The sequence below is a fragment of the Podarcis raffonei genome, chromosome 18, assembly GCF_027172205.1.
Source record: "Podarcis raffonei isolate rPodRaf1 chromosome 18, rPodRaf1.pri, whole genome shotgun sequence".
In the NCBI taxonomy this organism is placed as follows: domain Eukaryota; kingdom Metazoa; phylum Chordata; class Lepidosauria; order Squamata; family Lacertidae; genus Podarcis; species Podarcis raffonei.
In genome coordinates this window covers 7917751-7942670 of record NC_070619.1, presented here as the reverse complement: position 1 = coordinate 7942670, position 24920 = coordinate 7917751, and the positions used below count along the sequence as shown (strand labels likewise).

At 47.5% G+C, this 24920-nt stretch overlaps 1 protein-coding gene across 2 annotated transcripts in view; it reads right to left on the bottom strand.

The window, feature by feature from the left end:
- Positions 1–473: 473 nt before the first annotated feature.
- CERS4 (ceramide synthase 4) overlaps positions 474–24920 on the bottom strand; it is a 100890-nt gene continuing 76443 nt past the window's right edge. For both annotated transcript variants that reach the window (XM_053372352.1, XM_053372353.1), the window contains exons 3-11: positions 24334–24451; positions 22893–23011; positions 16641–16698; positions 13862–13912; positions 11102–11194; positions 7115–7243; positions 4834–4940; positions 2553–2709; positions 474–1035 (exon numbers count right to left, since the gene is read on the bottom strand). In XM_053372352.1, the coding sequence (XP_053228327.1) occupies positions 847–1035; positions 2553–2709; positions 4834–4940; positions 7115–7243; positions 11102–11194; positions 13862–13912; positions 16641–16698; positions 22893–23011; positions 24334–24451 (1021 nt within the window). In that variant the 3' untranslated portion in view covers positions 474–846. The remainder of the gene's footprint in view (positions 1036–2552; positions 2710–4833; positions 4941–7114; positions 7244–11101; positions 11195–13861; positions 13913–16640; positions 16699–22892; positions 23012–24333; positions 24452–24920) is intronic.

Below are 24920 nucleotides of genomic sequence, written 5' to 3'. Positions count from 1 at the left end.
CGCAACCCGTGCTCAGGAAGAGGTCAAATCCTGACTCGTTTTCCTCGGGATTAGCCAATGGTCCGCTCAACACAGGCGTAATACGCTCACAAGAAGCAGCAGCGGCAGCGGCAGCGGCAGCAGCGACAACAACAACATCCCTTCATCCTCTCGTTTCTTCTCCCCAAAGAGACAGCAGTGTCCTTCTCGCTCCCTCTCCTGGAGCGCGGCTTCAAAACACAGACCTTCCAACAGCATCCTTTGTCCAACGGCGACCCACCGACGACTCGCCTCCTCCTTCTTGGCTAACCCCACAACCCACCGCAAAAAAAAAAAAACCCAGGCAGACCGAGGACTCGGTACCCGTGTCTCGCCTTAGGACGCATCGCCGCGTGGCCTCGGGACGGAGGCTCGGCCCAGCTTCCGCGAAGACGTCATCGCCTCCCACTCCCACCCCTTTCGACTGAGGAGCTGGGGTCTCTTGTTGTTGAACCCGCCCGCTTTTCCAGCTGGCGGAAGCGAAAACAACCGATTGGGTGGGATTCGAATGGGTCCCTTGCCCACCCAACAGCCTTGCCAAGCTGTACTCAGAACCGGCTGAATAGAACGGGGGAAGGCTGCCTTTATATTCCACCCTACCTCAACCCCCACGCCAGACCTCGCGGCGACCGACGCCGCCCACAGGATAATATTGCGAAAAGAAGCACAGTCCTTTTGTTGGTTTTGTTTTGTTGTTCCTGCAAGGAGCAGAGGATTCAGCTAGGAGGCTATGTTCGCGCCCTCGCGGGCCTACAATAAGACAAGCTGGTATGGACACAGGGGCAGGGTTGGTTAAGGGGCTGGGCAGTCGATGGCGCCTCGCTCGAGTTATCTGGTTTTGGCGTCTCCGTTGGCGGCAGGGCTCCTGCCATTCAGTTGCAGCGGGGGCTCCTTGCTAATGCAGCTGCCACTAGGCTCTGAGTGGATGGCGCCATTCCTCTTGGCTTCTTTCACCTGCGCTGCCTCGTCATCGCCCTTCTCGCTTTCGTCCGAGTCGCTCCGGAGATCCTTCTCCATCTGCCGGGAGAGAAACAGCGTTGGTCAATGGCGGCGGCTGCCCCTTTCCCTCTCCTCCGCTTGTGCGGTTCGATTTGGAGCACTGACAAAGGGTATTCCTTGACCGGGGCTGGAGGAACCATTGAGCAAAATCAGCCCGTGCTTTAGGCAGCAAGGGCACCACAGAAATCTCCCATTGTCAGTAGCGTCTCCACCTCCATCGTTCTGCCCGGACACTAAGGTCCAGCTTTGAGGGTCTTCTGGCGGTTCCCTCGCTGCAAGAAGCCAGGTTACAGGGAACCAGGCAGAGGGCCTTCTCGGTGGTGGCACCTGCCCTGTGGAACACCCTCCCACCAGATGTCAAAGAGATAGGCTCTGGTTATCTCTCGCTTGGACTACTGCAATGCACTCTATGTGGGGCTACCTTTGAAGGTGACCCGGAAACTGCAATTAATCCAGAATGCGGTAGCTAGACTGGTGCCTGGGAGCGGCCGCCGAGACCACATAACACCGGTCTTGAAAGACCTACATTGGCTCCCAGGACGTTTCCGAGCACAATTCAAAGTGTTGGTGCTGGCCTTGAAAGCCCTAAACGGCCTCGGCCCAGTATACCTGAAGGAGCGTCTCCACCCCCATCGTTCAGCCCGGACACTGAGGTCCAGCTCCGAGGGCCTTCTGGCTGTGAGAAGCCAAGTTAGAGGCAACCAGGCAGAGGGCCTTCTTGGTGGTGGCACCTGCCCCGTGGAACGCCCTCCCACCAGATGTCAAAGAGTAAAACAACTACCAGACTTTTAGGTAAAGGTTAAGGTACCCCTGCCCGTACGGACCAGACTTTTAGAAGACATCTAAAAAATTTAATATTTCAACAGAATATTAAAATACAATAACCTATTAAACATTAAAAGCTTCCCTAAACAGGGCTGACTTCAGATGTCTTCTAAAAGTCTGGTAGTTGTTTTTCTCTTTGATATCTGGTGGGAGGGCGTTCCACAGGGCGGGTGCCACTACCGAGAAGGCCCTCTGCCTGCTTCCCTGTAACCTCCCTTCTCACAGGGAGGGAACCGCCAGAAGGCCCTTGGCGCTGGACCTCAGTTTCTGGGCAGAATGATGGGGATGGAGACGCTCCTTCAGATATACTGGGCTGTTTAGGACTTTAAAGGTCAGCACCAACACTTTGAATTGTGCTCGGAAAAGTACTGGGAGCCAATGTAGGTCTTTCAAGACCGGTGTTATAGGGTCTCGGCGGCCGCTCCCAGTCCCCAGTCTAGCTGCCGCATTCTATACTTGTAATTAAGCTATAAAGGGTTGCAGTCCCTGTTGCTCAGAGTAGGGACATAGAAAATAGCGGGCTAGCTTAGGCCCGTGAATTTCTACTCTTGAGTAGAACTTGGTTGGCTACATCCCGCAGCAAAGCACAACCACGGCAGAACATCTATAATGAAAAACAATTAATAAACAATTCCATTAAAACTTGTATAATTTAACTTAGGCAAACGGTCGCACCCGCCCACCGACCCTCGTCTGATTTCGGTCCCTACCGTGCCACTTTTGACAAACTTGTAGACCATGTGGATGATTAAGAAAGACCAGAAAATGTGGAGAAGTTGGAGAATCATCAGAAGGGCATTCATGAAGTAATAGCCGAAGAAAGGCTGGTAGAGTTCCATTGAGTAGTAATACGTGTTGTAGATGACCCTGCGAGGAAGTTGCAGAGATTAATACAGTGGTACCTCGGGTTACATACGCTTCAGGTTACAGACTCCGCTAACCCAGAAACAGTACTTCAGGTTAAGAACTTTGCTTCAGGGTGAGAACAGAAATCGTGCTCTGGCGGCACGGCAGCAGCAGGAGGCCCCATTAGCTAAAGTGGTGCTTCAGTTTAAGAACAGTTTCAGGTTAAGTACAGACCTCCAGAACGAATTAAGTACTTAACCCGAGGTACCACTGTAACAAAAATAGCATTCCACAGCCCTTCCTTTAGTCTGACACCAGTTAAAAAACAACAACACAGTTCAAAAGAAATTTCCACCACAAGCGAGTCGTAAAAACGTGCATATCAATTGTCTAAGTCAGGGGTCAGCAAACTTTTTCAGCAGGGGGCCAGTCCACTGTCCCTCAGACCTTGTGGGGGGCCGAACTATATTTTGACGAAAAAATAATGAATTCTTATGCCCCACAAATAACCCAGAGATGCATTTTAAATACAGTGGTACCTCAGGTTACAGACGCTTCAGGTTACAGACTCCACTAACCCAAAAATAGTGCTTCAGGTTAAGAACTTTGCTTCAGGATGAGAACAGAAATCGTGCTCCGGCGGCAGCGGGAAGCCCCATTAGCTAAAGTGGTGCTTCAGGTTAAGAACAGTTTCAGGTTAAGTACGGACCTCCGGAACGAATTAAGTACATAACCTGAGGTACCACTGTAAAAGGACACATTCTACTCATGTAAAAACACCAGGCAGGCCCCACAAATAATTGAGAGGTGCATTTTAAATCAAAGGGCGCATTCAACTCATGTAAAAACACGGTGATACCCGGACCATTTGCAGGCCGGATTTAGAAGGCGTTTGGGCCGGATCCAGCCCATGGTCAAAGTCCAAAGCATGCCTTCTAAATGTCCCTATTTTCTTGGGTCATTTGCTAGACTTACAGAAGCGGTCTCGGTTTCTGATTTGATCCCAGAATGGAAGCAAGTGTTCCGGTTTGCGAACGTTTTTCGGAAGCCGCACGTGCTCCGTTTTGAGTGTTATGTTTTCGATTTGAGTGTTACGCTGAGGTCTGTCTGTTTTTGCTATGTATTTTGCGTTTTTGTGGCTCTTTTTGTTTTGGTGACTGTGGAACCCAGTCCAGATGGATTGTGTGACTGCAGTACATTGTTTATTGCTTTCATTTTGTGGATCAATGGTCTCGTTTGATAGGAAAATTCATGTTCAATTGCTGTTTTAGGGGTTGTTTTTAAAAGTCTGGAACGGATTAATCCGTTTTGCATTACTTTCAATGGGAAAGCGCGCCTTGGTTTTAGAACACTTTGGTTTTGGAACGGACTTCCGGAACGGATTAAGTTTGAGAACCAAGGTACCACTGTATAACATAAATAGGTTGTTCGGGTCCTACCCTTCGGAGAAAACGAAACTGCTCCATCTCCCATAGAACAGCCCTTCAGATCCCTATCACATATATTATCTCAATCGCGTCTTCCTTGAGCTGCAACTTTCTCAACCATTCCTCATAAGGCTTAGTTTCCAGAGGCCCGGTTGCGCTCTACACACGTTCCAGCTTGTCAATATGGATTATTCGACCAATTTGTTGATTGCTATACTGATTAAAGGTAAAGGTAAAGGGACCCCTGACCATTAGGCCCAGTCGTGACTGACTCTGGGGTTGCGGCGCTCATCTCGCTTTACTGGCTGAGGGAGCCGGCGTACAGCTTCCGGGTCATGTGGCCAGCAGGACTAAGCCGCTTCTGGCGAACCAGAGCAGCGCACGGAAACGCCGTTTACCTTCCCGCCGGAGTGGTACCTATTTATCTACTTGCACTTTGACGTGCTTTTGAACTGCTAGGTTGGCAGGAGCAGGGACCGAGCAACGGGAGCTCACCCATCGCGGGGATTCGAACCGCCGACCTTCTGATCGGCAAGTCCTAGGCTCTGTGGCTTAACCCACAGTGCCACCCTTTCTATACTGCTTAATATATATCAAAAATCTCTCTAAGCGGTGTGCAAAACAACAACAACGAAGCAACAACAGACAGCTTCCACCCACCACAGCAGGGGGAAAACCATTTTCCAGTCCTTGAGATATTTGAAGGTGTCTTACTTACTTGTAGGGGAAAATAACCAGGCGGGTGAAAAGGAAAACAGCAGAGAAAGTGAGGAAAAGGATGTCACATACACGGCGCCATTTCAGATAGTTGAATATCTTCGTGGGCTGGAGAAGGGTGCGGGGAGAGACGGGGGGAGGAAAACGACAGAGGGACACAAATGAGGTTTCCTTTGCAACTACTGTCCAGCTTGTGACCGGACTGCAAAGTTTCTCTGAGTTTTCAGTGCAAACTCCAAAGATCACAGTGAACTGCAGTGGTGGCTTGTGTCCTTTGGGGTTGGTGGAAACCAGGGAGCCCCACAGGTAAAGGTAAAAAAAGGTAAAGGACCCCTGGATGGTTAAGTCCAGCCAAAGGTGACTATGGGGTTGCGGCACTCATCACGCTTTCAGGCCGAAAGAGCCGGTATTTGTCCACAGGCAGCTTTCCAGGTCATGTGGCTAGCAGGACTAAACCACTTCTGGCACAACGGGACACCGTGATGGAAACCAGAGCACACGGAAACGCTGTTTACCTTCCCACCAGAGAGGTACCTATTTATTTACTTGTGCTGGTGTGCTTTCGAACTGCTAGGTTGGCAGGAGCTGGGACAGAGCAATGGGAGCTCACTCCATCACGGGGATTCGAACCGCCGACCTTCTGATCGGCAAGCCCAAGAGGCTTGGTGGTTTAGACCACAGCGCCACCTGTGTCCCAACAGTAGGCGACACCAGAGCCACTGGTTCTCATATTGCCCCCTCCTGCTCTTCCCTGCTGAGTTCTGCAAAGGGCAACTATGGAACTATGGAAGTCTATGGAAGAAAAATAATCTGCCCCCTCAAGTTGGCATAACCAGACAGGGCGCTTGGACTGGCTGTGATTGGTGGGGCGGTTTGCCACTCACCTTGTTATAAAATTTCAGGGTGCCCTCACATACCCGTCACACACTCCCCAGATTGTTTCAAGGTATGGCAAAAAAAATATTTCTAAATATATCTGGCAAGGGGGAAAACCCGAGAATAAAATATTGATAGATGCAAAAGAAAGAGGTTTCCCCCCTTGCCAGATATGAGATTATATTATGAGGCATCCCGTCTTTGTTGGTTGAAGGAATGGATGACATTAGAGAATTCACATATATTAGACCTAGAAGGTCATGATAATATTTTTGGCTGGCACGCTCATCTATGGTGCGAAAAGGTGAAAGTCCATAGGGATTGAAATCAATTTCCATCGGGAGGGGGGCTGATACAGGGTTCAGCATCCACATCTAGGTATTGGGCAATTTCACATGAGAGGATGAATCCAGGGCCGGCTTACCCATAGGTGCTAGGGGTGGGGCACCCGGGCGCCGGGCTCTCAGGGGCACCAGGCCGAGAGTTCAGAGCTGAGATTTGGAGTCGGGGAATTGAAGAGCCAGGCCAGCTGACAGCCGAGTGGAGCAGAGCCCGTCAGAGCGTCACAGGCTTTTCTGCTGCGGGCACTGAGGCAGCCAGCCGACTCTGCCCTTCTGGGATTGGCGGGCCGTTGAGAGGCCCACCCAGCGCACGCACGCTGCTCACACAAGGCGCATAACTTCCCTGCCAAGCCTCTGTGGGGATTACTCTCTTCCCACAGCGGCATAGCTGTCAACCGTCCCTTATTCGGTGGGAAAGTCCCTTATCCCAGTGCCGTGTCCCGCTGCTGTCCCTTACTGATGATGTCCCTTAAATTTCCTGGGTTTCAAAGGAAGCAGCTCCTCTCCCTCCCTCCCTGCCGGCCAGGGAGGAGGGAGGCTCCAACTGTGTTGCTTGGCTGCGTTGCTCACCCAATAAGGAGTCTAAGAACGACTGGGGGGGTGGAGCTTGCATGCCTTGTGCCGATCAAATCGCCTTTGCTCAGCGCTTCCCAGCGGAGAGGTGACGGTGGTTTCCCTTGCTGCATCCCCTTTGCCGGGTTGCTGCGCTGTGGGACCCACCGCTTGAGGCTTCGTTTGGCTGTTGGCTGGGCTTTCTGCCTTTGGCTCGGAGGGGCTCAGAAGTCGAACATACCTGTGCTTGGAAAATCCCTTATTTTGGCTGTCGATCCCTTGTTTTTGAGGCTGCTGGTCCCTTATTTTCAAATCTGTAAGTTGACAGCTATGCACAGTGCATGCCCCCCCAAAAAGCTCAACAACTTTGGCCTGCCTGCCCCCCCAAAATGGGGGCGCTGGGCAGTTTTTAGCACCTTGGCACCACATAAAGACAGCCCTGGATACATCAAACCACCAGGCTAGGCCAGCCCCTCCGGGTTTCCCTCCTTCTGGGGCTGCGGCGTCGCTTACCTCCAGGAAGCAGTCGGACGCATCGTGAATGACCATGACAAGGGTGCCAATGCGGATGTAGTTGGCACAGTAGGAGAAGCTGATGAGGAAAATCGTGGCTGCATGGTGGACAATTTGCTCGCTGAAGTCCTGTAGTGGTGGGAGAAGAGGAAACAGCAATGGAAGGTGTTAAGTTGTGGGTGAACATATCAGACGACACAGCAATTCTTCAAACAGCTCTTGTTTATTCACGGAACAGATCTGAACTGAAGGGTTCAGCCAGCCTGCTTGTATAGAGCTCCAGTACAACGTAACTGTAGCAATTTTCTAAAACTATCCAATCACTGAACGTCACTTTCAATCCCTTATTTGCATAACTATCTACAGTATCCCCCTGCTGGCCCAGGGTGAGAACTTCAGTACATAACAGAACGGCTGAGGATGCAAGATGGATATATCGTTGGTATCTAACTGGCAAAAACGTATACAGTGGTATCTCAGGTTACATACACTTCAGGTTACATACGCTTCAGGTTACAGACTACGCTAACCCAGAAATATTACCTCAGGTTAAGAACTTTGCTTCAGGATGAGAACAGAAATCGTGCTCCGGCAGCAGCAGGAGGCCCCATTAGCTAAAGTGGTGCTTCAGGTTAAGAACAGTTTCAGGTTAAGAACGGACCTCCGGAATGAATTAAGTACTTAACCTGAGGTACCACTGTACTTAATTCGTTCTGGAGGTCCATTCTTAACCTGAAACTGTTCTTAACCTGAAGCACCACTTTAGCTAATGGGGCCTCCCGCTGCTGCCGTACAGCTGCCGCGCAATTTCTGTTCTCATCCTGAAGCAAAGTTCTTAACCCAAGGTACTATTTCTGGGTTAGCGGAGTTTGTAACTTGAAGCGTATGTAACCTGTACAGTGGTACCTCAGAAGTCAAACGGAATCTGTTCCGGAAGTCCGTTCGACTTCCAAAACGTTTGGAAACCAAGGCGCCGATTCCGATTGGCTGCGGGAAACCCTTGCAAGCCAATCGGAAGCCCCGTCGGATGTTTGGGTTCCAAAGGACGTTCGCAAACCGGAACACTCACTTCCGGGTTTTGCGGCGTTCGGGAGCCGAAACGTTCGACTCGCAAGGCGTTCGGGATCCGAGGTACGACTGTAACTCTAAATCTTAGAAGTGTTGGAAATGTAAAGAGAAAGAAGGTTCTTTTTATCATATGTAGTGGTCTTATAGTAAGGTTAAAGCTTACTGGGAAATGATATACAGTGGTACCTGGGTTTAAGAACAGCTTAGTTTATGAACAACTTGGATTAAGAACTCTGCATACCCGGAAGCAGGTATTTTGGTTTGTGAACTTTGCCTTGGAATAAGAACATGTTTCGCTTCCTGTCGAGTGTGTTCCATTTGTAAATCGAGTCCCCTGCTGCTATGGGAAAACACGCCTTGGTTTAGGAACACTTTGGTTTAAGAACGGGCGTCCAGAATGGATTAAGCTCGTAAACCAAGGTACCACTGTACAATGAATTGAAAAAGATGTTCAAAGTAACATATATATCTATATCTATATATCTCTATATATTTATATATATCTATATAGATATAGATATATAAATATATATACATATACATCATATACATATACAGAAGCTTTTCTTTTGGGAATTATAGGGACAGAACTACCTATATTGTATAGAAATTTATTCATGTATGCTACTACAGCAGCAAGAATGCTACTTGCCCAAAAGTGGAAAGAAGAAGTCCCAGTAAAGGAAGAATGGATACAAAAATTTCTTGAATATGCAGAAATGGTGAAACTTACCGGAAGAATAAGAAATCAAGATAACAAAACTTTTTATAAAAGAATGGAAATGGTTTATTGAATATTTGCAGTTAAATTGCAAAAGGGTAAAAACATTAGCAGGATCGCTGTAATAACCTGCAGTTTCACAAGCAGTGGCGTAGCGTGGGTTGTCAGCACCCGGGGCAAGGCAAGTAATTCGCGCCCCCTAACCTGTGGATTTGCGCCCCCTAACCCGTGGATTTGCGCCCCCTAACCCGTGGATTTGCCCTAACCCCCAGATGTTGCGCCCAGTGCGGCCGGCCCCCCCTGCACCCCCCACGCTACGCCACTGTTCACAAGAGTATATATTTAAAGTGGTTAATTTAAAGGAGCATATTAAATGAATTTGGGTATGCGGAAGATAACAATAATAAAAATAAGTTTATCCATTTCATTAGTTTAACGATCCATTTGACATTTCAAAAGATGACTTCCTTCCCCCTCTTTCTGCGGTTCCTTAAATTTATTTTCAATATCTTCTGCATAGTAAAAGGTAAAGGGACCCCTGACCATTAGGTCCAGTTGTGGCCGACTCTGGGGTTGCGGTGCTCATCTCGCTTTATTGGCCGAGGGAGCCGGCGTACAGCTTCCGGGTCACGTGGCCAGCATGACTAAGCCACTTCTGGCGAACCAGAGCAGCGCACGGAAACGCCGTTTACCTTCCCGCCGGAGCGGTACCTATTTATCTACTTGCACTTTGACGTGCTTTCGAACTGCTAGGTTGGCAGGAGCTGGGACCGAGCAACGGGAGCTCACCCCGTAGTGGGGATTCAAACCGCCGACCTTTTGATTGGCAAGTCCTAGGCTCTGTGGTTTAACCCACAGCGCCACCCGCGTCCCATCTTCTGCATACCCAAATTAAATTAATTTGCTCATTCATTCATGTACTCATATTACTCTATTTCAGGCATGGCCAAACTTGGCCCTCCAGCTGTTTTGGGACTACAACTCCCATCATCCCTAGCTAACAGGACCAGTGGTCAGGGATGATGGGAATTGTAGTCCCAAAACAGCTGGCGGGTGAAGTTTGGCCGTTCCTGCCCTATTTACTCAAGTCTAATGCGCCATCGAATCTAATGCGCATCTTAAATTTCCAGAACCTTGAAACCCCCCTGTCAGGGAACTGCCATTGGAGCGAGAGGAGGAGGGGAGGCTCCACGACGATGCTGGAGAGGGGCCAAGCAGGGAGAGAGGCAGGTCTCCTGTTGGGGAAGAAAATCAGCGCAACACCAGGGATAGAGGGGGGCCAATGGGGGAAGCGGAGAGCAGGCTCCGGGACTCTTCACTGGACACCAGTGGGGAGAGCACAGGTCCTTCGCTACCCACGCCCTTCCTGCGCAGAAGACTTCCACGCAGGGAGAGTAGGAGGAGACTGGGCGTCAAACAACTTTTATGTTGGAAAAGGTTTAAGAAACGCCCACTGACGGATTCTGCCAGCGACTGAACAGCCACGGAGTGGATGGCTGTCCAGCGAGAAATGGTTTAACCAGCCAACCTAGCCCAGAGCGGCGGCTATTTACGCACAAGCAACCCCTAAAGCCATTACACCCCCCAAAGGTATTTGCGGGCGAATTTAAATGTACCAATGCGTGCCTTAATTTCCGCGAACATACCGTATTTTTTGCTCTAGAGGACTCACTTTTTCCCTCCTAAAAAGTAAGGGGAAATGTGTTTGTGTCTTACGGAGCGAATGCAGGCTTCGCAGCTATCCCAGAAGCCAGAACAGCAAGAGGGATCGCTGCTTTCACTGCGCAGCGATCCCTCTTGCTGTTCTGGCTTCTGAGATTCAGCATATTTTTTTTCTTGTTTCCCTCCTCCAAAAACTAGGTGCGTCTTGTGGTCTGGTGCGTCTTATAGAGCGAAAAATACGGTAATTTGGCCGAAAAAAGCGAGTGTTCGAGTAAACGTGGTATTCATCGGGGGAAGGTTTTCACTGGGCACCTACAGATAGGCAAGGAAGGAGCCCAGCGAGTTTCCCTGGGGAGAGCGTTCCGCAGACGGGGAGCCACCACAGAAAAGGCCCCGTTCACGTGTTGCCACCCCCTTGACCTCTCATGGAGGAGGCACACAAAGAAGGGCCTCAGAGGATGAATGTAGAGTCTGGGACGGTTTATAGGGAGAGAGGCACTTCTTATCTTTGCCCCCCGCCCAATGCTTCTACTCACTTTTCGCTTGATGTCAAATGGCAGCGTGAAGACCAGCGAGCAATAGAACGACAGCTCCAGCATGTAGTAGCTGAAGATGGAGGGCAGGAGAGGCTGCGGTGCCACAAACGAGAGGCGTAGGAAGGAGAGAGAGAAGGAACGTTATTCCGGAAAATCTGAAAACGCATCTCAAGACTAGATTACTAGCCGTGGGCTTTGCGTGGGGATTCCCTTGGGCCCGGTCTGGAATCTCAGTTTGTTTGCATTTAATAATAATAATAATAATAATAATAATAATAACAACAACAACAACAACAACAACAACAACAACAACAATAATAATAATAATAATTTATACCCCGCCCATCTGGCTGGGCTTCCCCAGCCCCTCTGGGCGGCTTCCAAAAAATATTAAAATACTGTAATATATCAAACATTAAAAGCTTCCCTAAACAGGGCTGCCTTCAGATGTCTTCTAAAAGTCTGGTAGTTGTTGTTCTCTTTGACATCTGGTGGGAGGGCGTTCCACAGGGAGGGTGCCACTACCGAGAAGGCCCTCTGCCTGGTTCCCTGTGACCTCACTTCTCGCAGGGAGGGAACCGCCAGAAGGCCCTCAGAGCTGGACCTCGATGTCTGGGCTGAACGATGGGGATGGAGACGCTCCTTCAGATATACTGGACCAAGGCTGTTTAGGGCTTCAAAGGTCAGCACCAACACTTTGAATTGTGCTCGGAAACATACTGGGAGCCAATGCAGGTCTTTCAAGACCGGTATTATATGGTCTCGGCGGCCGCTCCCAGTCACCAGTCTAGCTGCCGCGTTCTGGATTAGTTGTAGTTTCTGAGTCACCTTCAAAGGTAGACCCACATAGAGCGCATTGCAGTAGTCCAAGTGAGAGATAACCAGAGCATGCACCACTCTGGCGTGACAGTCTGCGGGCAGGGAGGGTCTCAGCCTACATACCAGATAGAGCTGGTAAACAGCTGCCCTGGACACGGATTTGACCTGCGCCTCCATGGACAGCTGTGAGTCCAAAATGATTCCCAGGCTGTGCACCTGGTCCTTCAGGGGCACAGTTACCCCATTCAGGACCAGGGAATCCTCCACACCTGCCCGCCTCCTGTCCCCCAAAAACAGTACTTCTGTCTTGTCAGGATTCAACCTCAATAGTAATAATAATAATAATAATAATAATAATAATAATAATAATAATTTTTATTTATATCCCGCCCTCCCCAGCCAAGGCCGGGCTCAGGGCGGCTCACAAGCAATGATAAAAACAAGTTGAATGAATACAACTTAAAAACAAGATTAAAATACAACATTAAAATGGTAGTGCAGAAATGAATGAAACAAGACGCTGTATTGTTTTTAATGTTCGGTTGGAAGCTGCCCAGAGTGGCTGGGGAAACCCAGCCAGATGGGCGGGGAATGAATGAATTAATAATAATAATAATAATAATAATAATAATAATAATAATAATAATTAGCATCAGCCATAGCAATAAAGCAGGCATGTCCAAAGTCTGTTTTGGGGGTCTAATTCAGCCTTCAACCCTAAGAAAGCTCAACAACTTCAATCCTGAAACTTCAACAACTTTGGTTGGCCCTCACGCACTTTCACTTCATCCAATCTGACCCTCTTTGAAAAAAGTTTGGGCACCCCTGCAAAGCAACACTATGATAAACAGAGAATAGAAATAAAAAGTCAGTTATATAAAACACATTTTAGGGTTTTGAATCAATAGTCAAATAGTGGCTCTTATTCTGATTGACCCAGCTAAAAACCTTGCCACCTTTGCTGTCACCTGCTCATCTTGTTCTGCCAAAAGAAAGGACACTGGGGCAGTGGTTGGGCGACCCGGAATGGACGATAAAAGAGGAGTGATAATCTCATTCCTCAAGTCTTTATAAAGAGGGCAAGCCAGAAGGGCATGCGCCACCAATTCACGACTGCCATCTCCACAGGGACATAAACGTTTTCCGTGTGGAATCTGCTGGAATCGTCCCTCAAAGTCCAGCCGAGGGCAGTACATTCAATCTTGCAAGAGTAAAAGCGCGTCTATGTTTTAGAATTGCTAGGTTATGCAGATAGGGTGCCAGAGAGTCAAAATGGGAAGGTGGAAAACAGTCATGCCAGGGGCAAAATTTCCTTATTGTGGCCCAGTTGTTCTGACGCCCGATTATCATTTAAGGTAAAGGTAAAGGGACCCCTGACCATTAGGTCCAGTCGTGGCCGACTCTGGGGTTGCGGCGCTCATCTCGCTTTATTGGCCGAGGGAGCCGGTGTACAGCTTCCGGGTCATGTGGCCAGCATGACTAAGCCGCTTCTGGCGAACCAGAGCAGTGTGCGGAAACGCCGTTTACCTTCCCGCAGAGCGGTACCTATTTATCTACTTGCACTTTGATGTGCTTTCGAACTGCTAGGTTGGCAGGAGCAGGGACTGAGCAACGGGAGCTCACCCCGTTGCAGGGATTCGAACTGCCGACCTTCTGATCAGCAAGTCCTAGGCTCTGTGGTTTAACCCACAGCGCCACCCGCGTCCATGATTATCATTTAGGCGCTGACAAATTGGACCGTTTGCTTTACTAAAACCCAAAGTGAGTAGCTGTTGGGATAAAACCACAAGAGTGAAGTGTCTGAGAGACGATTTTAGCCCAGGCGCTCTTGCGACAATCTTGCAGCAGATTCTTAGTGCAGAAAGTATTGATCTGATGTGTAGAGATCTTTTCTATTCCGATTAATTCGAGAAGGTTCTCGGAAGCTTCTCGGCTGCTTACCTGTTGTGGATACCTGACCCAACACTCACGGTGGTCCCAGAACCAGGGTTTCTGCAAGGAGACAAAAATCTGTAAGAATAATTGCACATTTCTCTATTGTCCCATAGGCCCCATAGAAAAAGGGGTGGCAGCATACAACTTTAGGGCCAGATGTTGGGATATTGGGTGTGGAGAGCAAGGGGTGTGAGGAGCTCTGGGAGTTGTCGTTCAACAACATCTCTTTCCCCTTAAGGCATTTTCAGGAAGCAGCCTGCCCCTGCGACTGTAATTGCTTTAGAATGGTTCCTTGATGTGGGAACGTTCAGGGTGGCAGAAGAGGATATATTGTTTATTAATACCCTTCCAAACTTGCACTAGCAAGATCCTTTCCGTAGCAGAGTTTACATTCCCCTTTTCACACACAGCAGATAACTGGTTGCAGGCTCGTGTGAGCCTCTCACTATTATACAATTCAGTCGGTCTCAGATTGAATTGTACGTTCCCGGTAAGTTCCCTTGAATCCTTCTTAAAAGAATAAAGACACCACAATCTTATTCAAAGCCAATAAAAGAAGTTGACACACATCAGTTCACAGTTGGATTCCCGAAGGCTGACTTAGTTACAAATACGCAAATGTGGATCTACCTCATATGGGGAATAATCCTAGTGCTTCTGCTAGCTGAGAGCTAGCAGAGCAGTCCTAGCTAAAGTCTGGTCAAACGAAGAAGGAAGTCAAAAAGAGAGAGGGGCGCTGTGTGACTCGTCCTTTTGTTACCTGGACAGGTAAGGTCATGCCCACTTTCTATCACATGCAAAAGGAATAATAATAATAATAATAATAATAATAATAATAATAATAATAATAATAATAATTTATTTATACCCTGCCCATCTGGCTGGGCTTCCCCAGCCACTCTGGGCGGCTTCCAAAAAAATATTAAAATACTATAATACATCAAATATTAAAAGCTTCCCTAAACAGGGCTGCCTTCAGAAGTCTTCTAAAAGTCTGGTAGTTGTTGTTCTCTTTGACATCTGGTAGGAGGGCATTCCACAGGGCGGGTGCCACCACCGAGAAGGCCCTCTGCCTGGTTCCCTGTAACTTAGCATCTTGCAGTGAGGGAACCGCCAGAAGGCCCTCGGCGCTGGACCTCAGTGGAGACGCTCCTTCAGATCTACTGGACCGAGGCCATTTAGGGCTTTACAATTCAGCACCAACACTTTGAATTGTGCTCGGAAATGTACTGGGAGCCAATGTAGGTCTTTCAAGACCGGTGTTATATGGTCTCGGCGGCCGCTCCCAGTCACCAGTCTAGCTGCCGCGTTCTGGATTAGTTGCAGTTTCCGGGTCACCTTCAAAGGTAGCCCCACGTAGAGCGCATTGCAGTAGTCCAAGCGGGAGATAACCAGAGCATGCACCACTCTGGCCAGACAGTCTGCGGGCAGGGAGGGTCTCAGCCTGCGTACCAGATGGAGCTGGTAGACAGCTGCCCTGGACACAGAATTGACCAGGAGGAACAGGAAGTTTCAACCGGCTGGACCAAACATCCCCTCGCATGTCTTCTCTAGCATTACAAGGAATCTTGTACTTGACTGTCTCTCATGGATCACAGCCTACACTTGGTACTCAAATGGCTTGGCTGACGAACAAATTGGCTTCCGAACGCTGCAACCGCCGGAAGTGAGTGTTCCAGTTTGCGGACGTTTTTCGCAAGCCCAGCCTACGACGCGGCTTCCGATTGAGTGCAGGAAGCTCCTGCAGCCAATCGAAAGCCGCGCTTCGGTTTCCGAACCGTTTTGGGAGTCGAACGGACTCCTGGAATGGATTAAGTTCGAGAACCAAGGTACCACTGTAATTGTATTTAGCACCTGCATTTTATTTATTTATTTTTCAAAAACACACACATTCCATTTATAGTTTTCAATAGGGAGCCAGCGTACAGCTTCCGGGTCATGTGGCCAGCAGGACTAAGCTGCTTCTGGCGAACCAGAGCAGCGCACGGAAACGCCGTTTACCTTCCCGCCAGAGCGGAACCTATTTATCTACTTGCACTTTGACGTGCTTTCGAACTGCTAGGTTGGCAGGAGCAGGGACCGAGCAACGGGAGCTCACCCCGTTGTGGGGATTCGAACCGCCGACCTTCTGATCGGCAAGTCCTGTGGTTTAACCCACAGCGCCACCCCATCCCTTTACAACAAATACATCATTATTAATATCACTTCGTTATCCCCGACTTCCCTTCCCCTGCATTCTGCGGTTCGTTAAAATTTCCCCTATTTGACTGTATATCTGAAATACCCCTTTAGCCTTTGATTTCCTGTCTTATTTATTTTATTAATCTTTCTGTGCTCTGATTATTCTAATAATCTGCAGGCGTTTTAAGATGTTTACAAAATTTCCTTCACGTATTCCGCAAATTTCCCCCAGTTCTTTTTTTAAAGCCGCCCATTCACACTGCCTCTGTGTTATCTAGATTGAGTTTTGGATCGCCGCGGTCCGGCTGCAGTTTTGGCATCAGAGACAGCAGCCTCCCTTTTGGATAAAGAGCTACGAAACTGAAAAGTTTCCCTTCAAATGTGAAGGAAATAAGTAGCTATCTTATCTTTCAAAGACATCTGGAGGCAGCCCTGTTTAGAGAGGTTTTTAATATTTAACGCTGTATTGTTTTTAACACTCAATTGGAAGCCACCCAGAGTGGCTGGGGAAACTCAGCCAGATGGGCGGGGTATAAATAATAAATTATTATTATTATTATTATTATTATTATTATTATTATTAAGTGTTGTTGTTGCAACTCACGTCGTGAAGGACTGCCAAACCAGTGCAAAAGGACGTGTAGTAAAACGTGCACCTCCAGCTGGAAGAGAATAAGAAAAATCAGGGCAGATCTGTGAATTCATGACTCGGGAGCAGGACTAAGTCAGACGAACACCAAACAAGAGTCCAATGGATACAACTTGTTTGTTTGTTTTAATAAATAATAAATTTTATTAGCATTTTCCACACAACAACAGCACGAAAAATATCAAAAAATAGCAATGCACAAAACACAAAAACCAGCAAAACAAATCCATATCTTACAAGTTAATAATATAAACACTAAAAAGAAAAACCAAAATTGACTTCCACCAATCCCACAGCACCTCCTTTACCTCTCATTGTATCACGCTGTTTTCCTGATCACCTCTATCCTAACATCTAGATATAAATCCCTCTTTCTTATCCTTTCACTTCACAAGGTTATTCCAGACTCAGCCAGATTTCTGTCCTCAAACCTTGGCTTTTAAGGTATTCATTTAGGCGCTTCCATTCCTTTTTCACTTCACTTTTTGAATTTTGTCTTATTATATTTGTCAATTTGGCTAATTCTAAATATTCTAAAGACCAACTAAGTTAGTTCTTGGTATGAGCTTTCGTGTGCATGCACACTTCTTCAGATACACTGAAACAGAAGTTGCCAGATCCCTCTATATAGTGAGAAGGTGGGGAGGGGTATTATTCAGAAGGGTGGTGGGAATGGGTGATTGGCAGATAGCTGTGATGAGCCTGTTGACGACTCTTAACGAAAGCAATAGGTCTTGCAGGAAAAAGCAAGGGGTGAGAAGGTGAAAAATGGCTTTGTCATGTATAATGAGATAAGAATCCAATGTCTTTGTTCAGACCAGGTCTCTCCATGGTTTTAAGTTTGGTAATGAGTTGCAATTCAGCAGCTTCTCTTTCCAGTCTATTTCTGAAATTCCATAGTCAAAATTGTTTTGACTATGGCAGACCAACACGGCTACCTTTCTGTATCTAAATATTCTGAAAGCTTACATAACCATTCTCCCCTAGTGGGTAACTGATTCTCTTCACTGGATACAACTTGAGTTCTCCCAATATTCCACAATATGGTTTTGTCTTACAGGGCACATTTTTTATATGCTAACTTGGCTGATATACTAACTTGGCTACCTAGACATCATCTTAAAAAGTAGAGACATCACCTTGCCAACAAAGGTCCGTATAGTAAAAGCTATGTTTTTCCCAGTAGTGATGTATGGAAGTGAGAGCTGGACCACAAAGAAGGCTGATCACCGAAGAATTGATGCTTTTGAATTATGGTGCTGGAGGAGACTCTTGAGAGTCCCATGGACTGCAAGAAGATCAAACCTCTCCATTCTGAAGGAAATCAGCCCTGAGTGCTCACTGGAAGGACAGATCCTGAAGCTGAGGCTCCAAGACTTTGGCTCCAAGACTCTTCTCATGAGAAGAGAAGACTCCCTGGAAAAGACCCTGATGTTGGGAAAGATGGAGGGCGCAAGGAGAAGGGGACGACAGAGGGCGAGATGGTGGGACAGTGTTCTCGAAGCTACCAGCATGAGTCTGACCAAACTGCGGGAGGCAGTGGAAGACAGAAGTGCCTGGCGTGCTCTGGTCCAGGGGGTCACAAAGAGGCGGACACGACTAAACGACTAAACAACAACAACTTGGCTAATATGTGGATTTTTGTTGTTGTTGTTATGCACACTTCCTTCTAGTAGAATTACTTTTGTGCGGGTCACTTGCCTGGAGATTTGCATTGCAAAAATTCTGGGAAGCGTGAATTTTGGAAAGACGGCAGTGTTTCAAGTCCGTATATTGTGCATATTAAAAAAGATTGGTCTTAGAAAGAGCATTGAATTCAGTTTCACCCACATTCCTAATTCAGATACACATTTTGTCTCATTCAGTGCTGGATTTATGTATAAGCTAAACAAGCTATAGCTTAGGGCCCCACTCTCTTGGGGTCCCCAAAAAAATTTAAAGGAAAAAAACAACCTGGATGTAGATTTCCAAAATATAAGATAACAAACAAATAAAATAAAACCGACATAGAGCAACAGTGGCAAAGGGCTTGAGATATGTATTAGGTCCATCAATTACCATATAGCACATATTCAACACAAAAAACAGTGGCAATTTGTTGTTTACAAAGGACAGCTGGACGTATCAAGGGCCCCATTACCTTCAGTAGCTCAGGGCCTCATCAAATATAAATCCCGCCCTGGTCTCATTGTACAGATTTCTAAGTGCGTATCATGTTTAGAGACGTTTTTAATATTTGATGTTTCATGGTGTTTTTAATATTCTGTTGGGAGCTGCCCAGAGTCCAGTATACCTGAAGGAGTGTCTCCACCTCCATCGTTCTGCCCGGACACTGAGGTCCAGCTCCAAGGGCCTTCTGGCAGTTCCCTCCCTGCGAGAAGTGAGGCTACAGGGAGCCAGACAGAGGGCCTTCTCGGTGGTGGCGCCCGCCCTGTGGAACGCCCTCCCACCAGATGTCAAAGAGAAAAATAACTACCCAACTTTTAGAAGACATTTGAGGGCAGCCCTCTTTAAGGAAGCTTTTAATGTTTAATAAAGGTAAAGGTACCCCTGCCCATACGGGCCAGTCTTGACAGACTCTAGGGTTGTGCGCTCATCTCACTCTAGAGGCCGGGAGCCGGCGCCGTCCGCAGACACTTCTGGGTCACGTGGCCAGTGTGACATTGCTGCTCTGGCGAGCCTGCACTAGTGCTGCACACGGAAACGCCGTTTACCTTCCCGCTATAAAGCGGTACCTATTTATCTACTTGCACTTTAAGGGTGCTTTCGAACTGCTAGGTGGGCAGGAGCTGGGATCGAAAGACAGGAGCTCACCCCGTCGCGGGGATTCGAACCGCCGACCATACGATCGGCAAGTCCTAGGCACTGTGGTTTTACCCACAGCGCCACCCACGTCCCGGTTTTAATGTTTAATAGGTTTTTGCATTTTAGTGTTTTGTTGGAAGCTACCCAGAGTGGCTGGGGAAACCCAGCCAGATGGGTGGGGTATAATAATTATTATTATTATTATTATTATTATTATTATTATTATTATTATTAGGGCAGTCCAACTTTTCATACCCAGTGGGTTGCAAGAAGTGCTTTGACACAGAACCAAGAGACAGTACACTGAATTAAATGTCCATATCTCACATTAAAGGGTTTGCAGTATATTTATTATTATTTAATAGGCACAATTAATATATTTAAATGTAATCAAATATGTACCATTAAACACACAATTAATAGATTAAATGAATTTAATTATTAAACAGATTTAATACGCCATCAGATGCATGTGCTTTCGTCGACAGCACATGACACAAAAAGATGTTTAAGGCTTTAGGATGTTGCTAGATAATGCAGCCGCTTCTGCATTTTGGTGCTCTATTCAGATGTTGAAATATGGAGGATAATAAAGTTCTGCTTTTGTGTACTATGCTCGAACCTCTATTGGCATACGGACAAGATTGCAGCAGAGCTGAGTGCAATAAAACCGCTCCGCAAAATTTGCATCTAATACTTTTGTTAATGTTGCATAATGTTCACAAACCCTCGAGTTGCAAAAACCTGGCTGCTGTCTCCATCTAATCTCCATCCTGAGTAAACACCAGGAAGGATAACTTTTATCTGAGTGCCACTCCCTGTAACAACCAACTGATTAGTGAATTTAGATTGAACCGTCTGATACCGGGGGCTGAGCAAAACAACAGGCAGGGCTGAGTCTAGATATATTATAAAGGTAAAGGTAAAGGGACCCCTTACTGTTAGGTCCAGTCGTGGCCGACTCTGGGGTGGCGGCGCTCATCTCGCTTTACAGGCCTGGGTCATGTGGCTCTGGAGAATCAGAGCAGCGCACGGAAACGCCATTTACCTTCCCGCCGGAGCGGTACCTATTTATCTACTTGCACTTTGACGTGCTTTCGAACTGCTAGGTTGGCAGGAGCAGGGACCGAGCAACAGGAGCTCACCCCGTTGTCGCGGGAATTCGAACTGCCTACCTTCCGATCGGCAAGCCCTAGGCTCTGTGGTTTAACCCACAGCGCCACCATTTTAATATTTTGTTGGAAGCCGCCCAGAGTAGCTGGGAAAACCCAGCCAGATGGGCGGGGTATAAATAATAAATTATATTATTATTATTATTATTATTATTAACCCCATCGCGGGGATTCGAACTGCCTACCTTCTGATCGGCAAGCCCAAGAGGCTCAGTGGTTTAGACCACAGCACCACCCACATCTCTGTTATCATGTTTATGGGAAATCAAAACTCCAAAGGTAAAATTATCCGCTTTAGAAGTAAACCCACATTAAAGGGAGGGGAGGGGAATTTTTCCTAATCTTGCATTCTATCATTTGGCCGTCCACTTGAAAGCGATTGCTTAAGCGACAAATGATCATGCGCCTTAAGGAAAGGGTATTGGTAATAGTCTGTTCTAGGACAGCGTTAGCAATTTTACTTTTGGTATGGATGAAATAAACCATAATTAAAATGTTCCGGCATCTTGGGTCACACAGAGGCAGCAGCAGCACAAACTGTTCAGGAGAACATTTAGTCAAAATATGTATCTGAACACAAAAGCTTATACCATGAACAAACTTAAAGGTAAAGGTAAAGGGACTCCTGACCATTAGGTCCAGTCATGGCCGACTCTGGGGTTGCAGCGCTCATCTCCCTTTATTGGCCGAGGGAGCCGGCGTACAGCTGCCGGGTCATGTGGCCAGCAGGACTAAGCTGCTTCTGGCGAACCAGAGCAGCGCACGGAAACGCCGTTTACCTTCCCGCCAGAGCGGTACCTATTTATCTACTTGCAGTTTGACGTGCTTTCAAACTGCTAGGTTGGCAGGAGCAGGGACCGAGCAACGGGAGCTCACCCTGTTGCGGGGATTCGAACCGCCGACCTTCTGATTGGCAAGTCCTAGGCTCTGTGGTTTAACCCACAGCAACACCCGCGTCCCTTAAGAACAAACTTAGTTGGTCTCTAAGGGGCTACTGGACAATTTTTTTAATTTTTTAAATACATTTTGACTGCATCAGACCAACACAGCTACCTACCTGAGTCAAAAGATGTAGCTCTACTCGATTTCGCTAAAGGCAACAACACTCTATTTATTGGGTGCTGCTAATAGGATTCGATAATAATAGGATCAGGCCGAAAGAAGCAAATAATAATAATAATAAAGCACTTGGATTTTGCTAGGAAAATAGGTATGGCACTTATTCCAGATCTAACAGCTTCACTTAAGAAGCTGTTGCTTTAAGGAAATTATGATTCAGAACTGACAAATCTGACCAATGCAGACAAAGAAAATAGAATTGTGAACCCAAGGGTCTAGGGTTTCCCAAATTTGGGTCTGCAGCCGTTTCTGGACTACAATTCCCATCATCCCTGAGCACTGGTCCTGCTAACTGCGGATGATGGGAGTTGTAGTCCTCCAAACAGCTGGAGTTTGGGAAACCCTGTTTTAGAGTCTCTGGGCCTTTTAAGCTTAAAGATTGCAATTTCTGGGTGAAATATCTTAAACCAGCCCACAAATGGAAGCAAGAAGAAATCCCGACGAAAGAAGAATGGCAAATAAAATTAATGGGCTATGCAGAATTGGATAAAATGACAGGAAGGATTCGAAACCTGCGGGACCAGAGATTTACGGAAGATCGGAAGAAATATACGAATTATTTGAAGAGCAATTGTCATCCACAAATTACGTTAGTAGGACTGCAAGAAGTTTTGTAAGGAGAAAAATATGAAACGTTACGAAGTAGAAAAAGGATAGAGATCTTAGTTATGAGATTTAAATGTAATAGGGAAAGTATGTACAGTGGTACCTCGGGTTAAGTACTTAATTCGTTCCGGAGGTCCGTTCTTAACCTGAAACTGTTCTTAGCCTGAAGCACCACTTTAGCTAATGGGGCCTCCTGCTGCTGCCGCGCCGCCGGAGCACGATTTCTGTTCTCATCCTGAAGCAAAGTTCTTAACCTGAAGCACTATTTCTGGGTTAGCAGAGTCTGTAACCTGAAGCATATGTAACCTGAGGTACCACTGTATATTAAGAAATGTATGTTAATAGATTGGAAAATTTTCAGACAGCATTGATGGAAGTCAAAAAATTGTATAAGATGCAAAAGTATGTTTAATTACTGTTGAAAATGATATGTTAAAAAACTAATAAAATTATATACATATAAAAGAAATATCTTAAACCGCGTGTGTGTTTTGATGTTTCTTACCTGGCTTCGCAGAACTTCTTGGTCAAGCTTGGCCGGTCCTGGTTACGGCGATATCGAAACCATCGCTCCACCTGCCTGGGCTGTAAGTCGCACTGTTTGGCCAGGCCGGCAAGCTCGCCCTGAAAAAGAGGCCGTGGAACTGGTAGATTGCAGTAGATCACAGGAATGCCCCCCCAATCTAAAAAACTTAAAAACTCAACAACTTTTGCTTGCTAAAAAAAGCTCAACAGCTCTGGCAGATCGCCGCCAGTTTTGTTATAGTGGGAGGAAATCTAAGTCTCTTGAAAGTTGGGTGTCAGGTGACTGGCGGGTGGGCGTGCCTTGGCGGACTGTCGGTCAGGTGGTCGACAGGTGTGTTATCCCACCCACCTATCAAAGTTGGTCCCTGGGGGGCACCGGAGATACAGACAGCGATCTGGCCCACCGGGCCAAAAAGGTTCAACACCCCTGCTTTAAGCTTTAGCTATGGTTTATTACCGATGGCTAATGTGGCTAATATAGAGGGATGCGGGTGGCGCTGTGGGTTAAACCACAGAGCCTAGGACTTGCCGATCAGAAGATTGGCAGTTCGAATCCCCGCAATGACGGGGTGAGCTCCCATTGTTCTGTCCCTGCTCCTGCCAATCTAGCAGTTTGAAAGCACACCAGTGCAAGTAGATAAATAGGTACCGCTCCAGCGGGAAGGTAAACGGCATTTCCATGCGCTGCTCTGGTATCACCAGAAGCGGCTTAGTCATGCTGGCCACATGACCCGGAAGCTGGACGCCGGCTCCCTCGGCCAATAAAGCGAGATGAGCCCTGCAACCCCAGAGTCGGCCATGACTGGACCAGAAACTACAACTAATCCAGAATGCGGCAGCTAGACTGGGGACTGGGAGCAGCCGCCGGGATCATATAACACCATTCATGAAAGACCTCCATTGGCTCCCAGTATGTTTCTGAGCACCATTCAAAGTGTTGGTGCTGACCTTGAAAGCCCTAAACAGCCTCAGCCCAGTAGACCTGAAGGAGCGTCTCCACCCCCATCGTCCAGCCCGGACACTGAGGTCCAGCTCCTAGGGCCTTCTGGCAGTTTCCTCCCTGCGAGTAGTGAGGTTACAGGGAACCAGGCAGAGGGCCTTCTCGGTAGTGGCACCCGCCCTGTGGACTATCTGACTCTTAGAAGACATCTGAAGGCAGCCCTGTTTAGGGGAGTTTTTAATGTTTGACGTTTTATTGTGTTTTCAGTATTCTCTTGGGAGCCGCCCAGAGTGGGCGGGGTATAAATAATAAAATATTGTTGTTGTTGTTGTTTCTCTTTTTTGGAGGGGAGGTGCTGGTGTTGTACATTCATATTCCACTTTGTTTAGTGGCTGAAGAATAGCAAATCTGGCAGGAGAAAAACAGCCCTCCTTCTAGGAACCCGTAGCAGCTGGTTGCAAAGACTTCTGCAGCTACTCACCTCTTTGGGGCTTTTCCCTTGCGTGGTGTAAAAAGCTTCCAGGATGGGGTTCGGAGGAGCTTTCCTTCGTACTTTCTCCCTCAGTCCCATTTTTCTGCTCAGCGGCACAGCGACGATCCTACAGAGGAGAATAAGTCAGGTCAGCAGGCGTTGTTCTCTGCCTGGGTTTGGTCACAAGATGCCAGGAAAAGGAACAGACGGCAACTTGGGGTCAAACACTGCTTGTTAGCCACTTGGGATGCGGGTGGCGCTGTGGGTTAAACCACAGAGCCCTAGAACCTGCCGATCAGAAGGTCGGCAGTTCGAACCCCCACGACGGGGTGAGCTCCCATTGCTCGGTCCCTGCTCCTGCCAACCTAGCAGTCAAAGTGCAAGTAGATAAATAGGTACTGTTCCAGCGGGAAGGTAAACGGCGTTTCCGTGTGCTGCTCTGGTTTGCCAGATGTGGCTTAGTCATGCTGGCCACATGACCTGGAAGCTGTCTGCAGACAAACACCGGCTCCCTCGGCCTATAGAGCAAGATCAGCGCCGCAACCCCAGAGTCGGCCACGACTGGACCTAATGGTCAGGGGTCCCTTTACTTTACT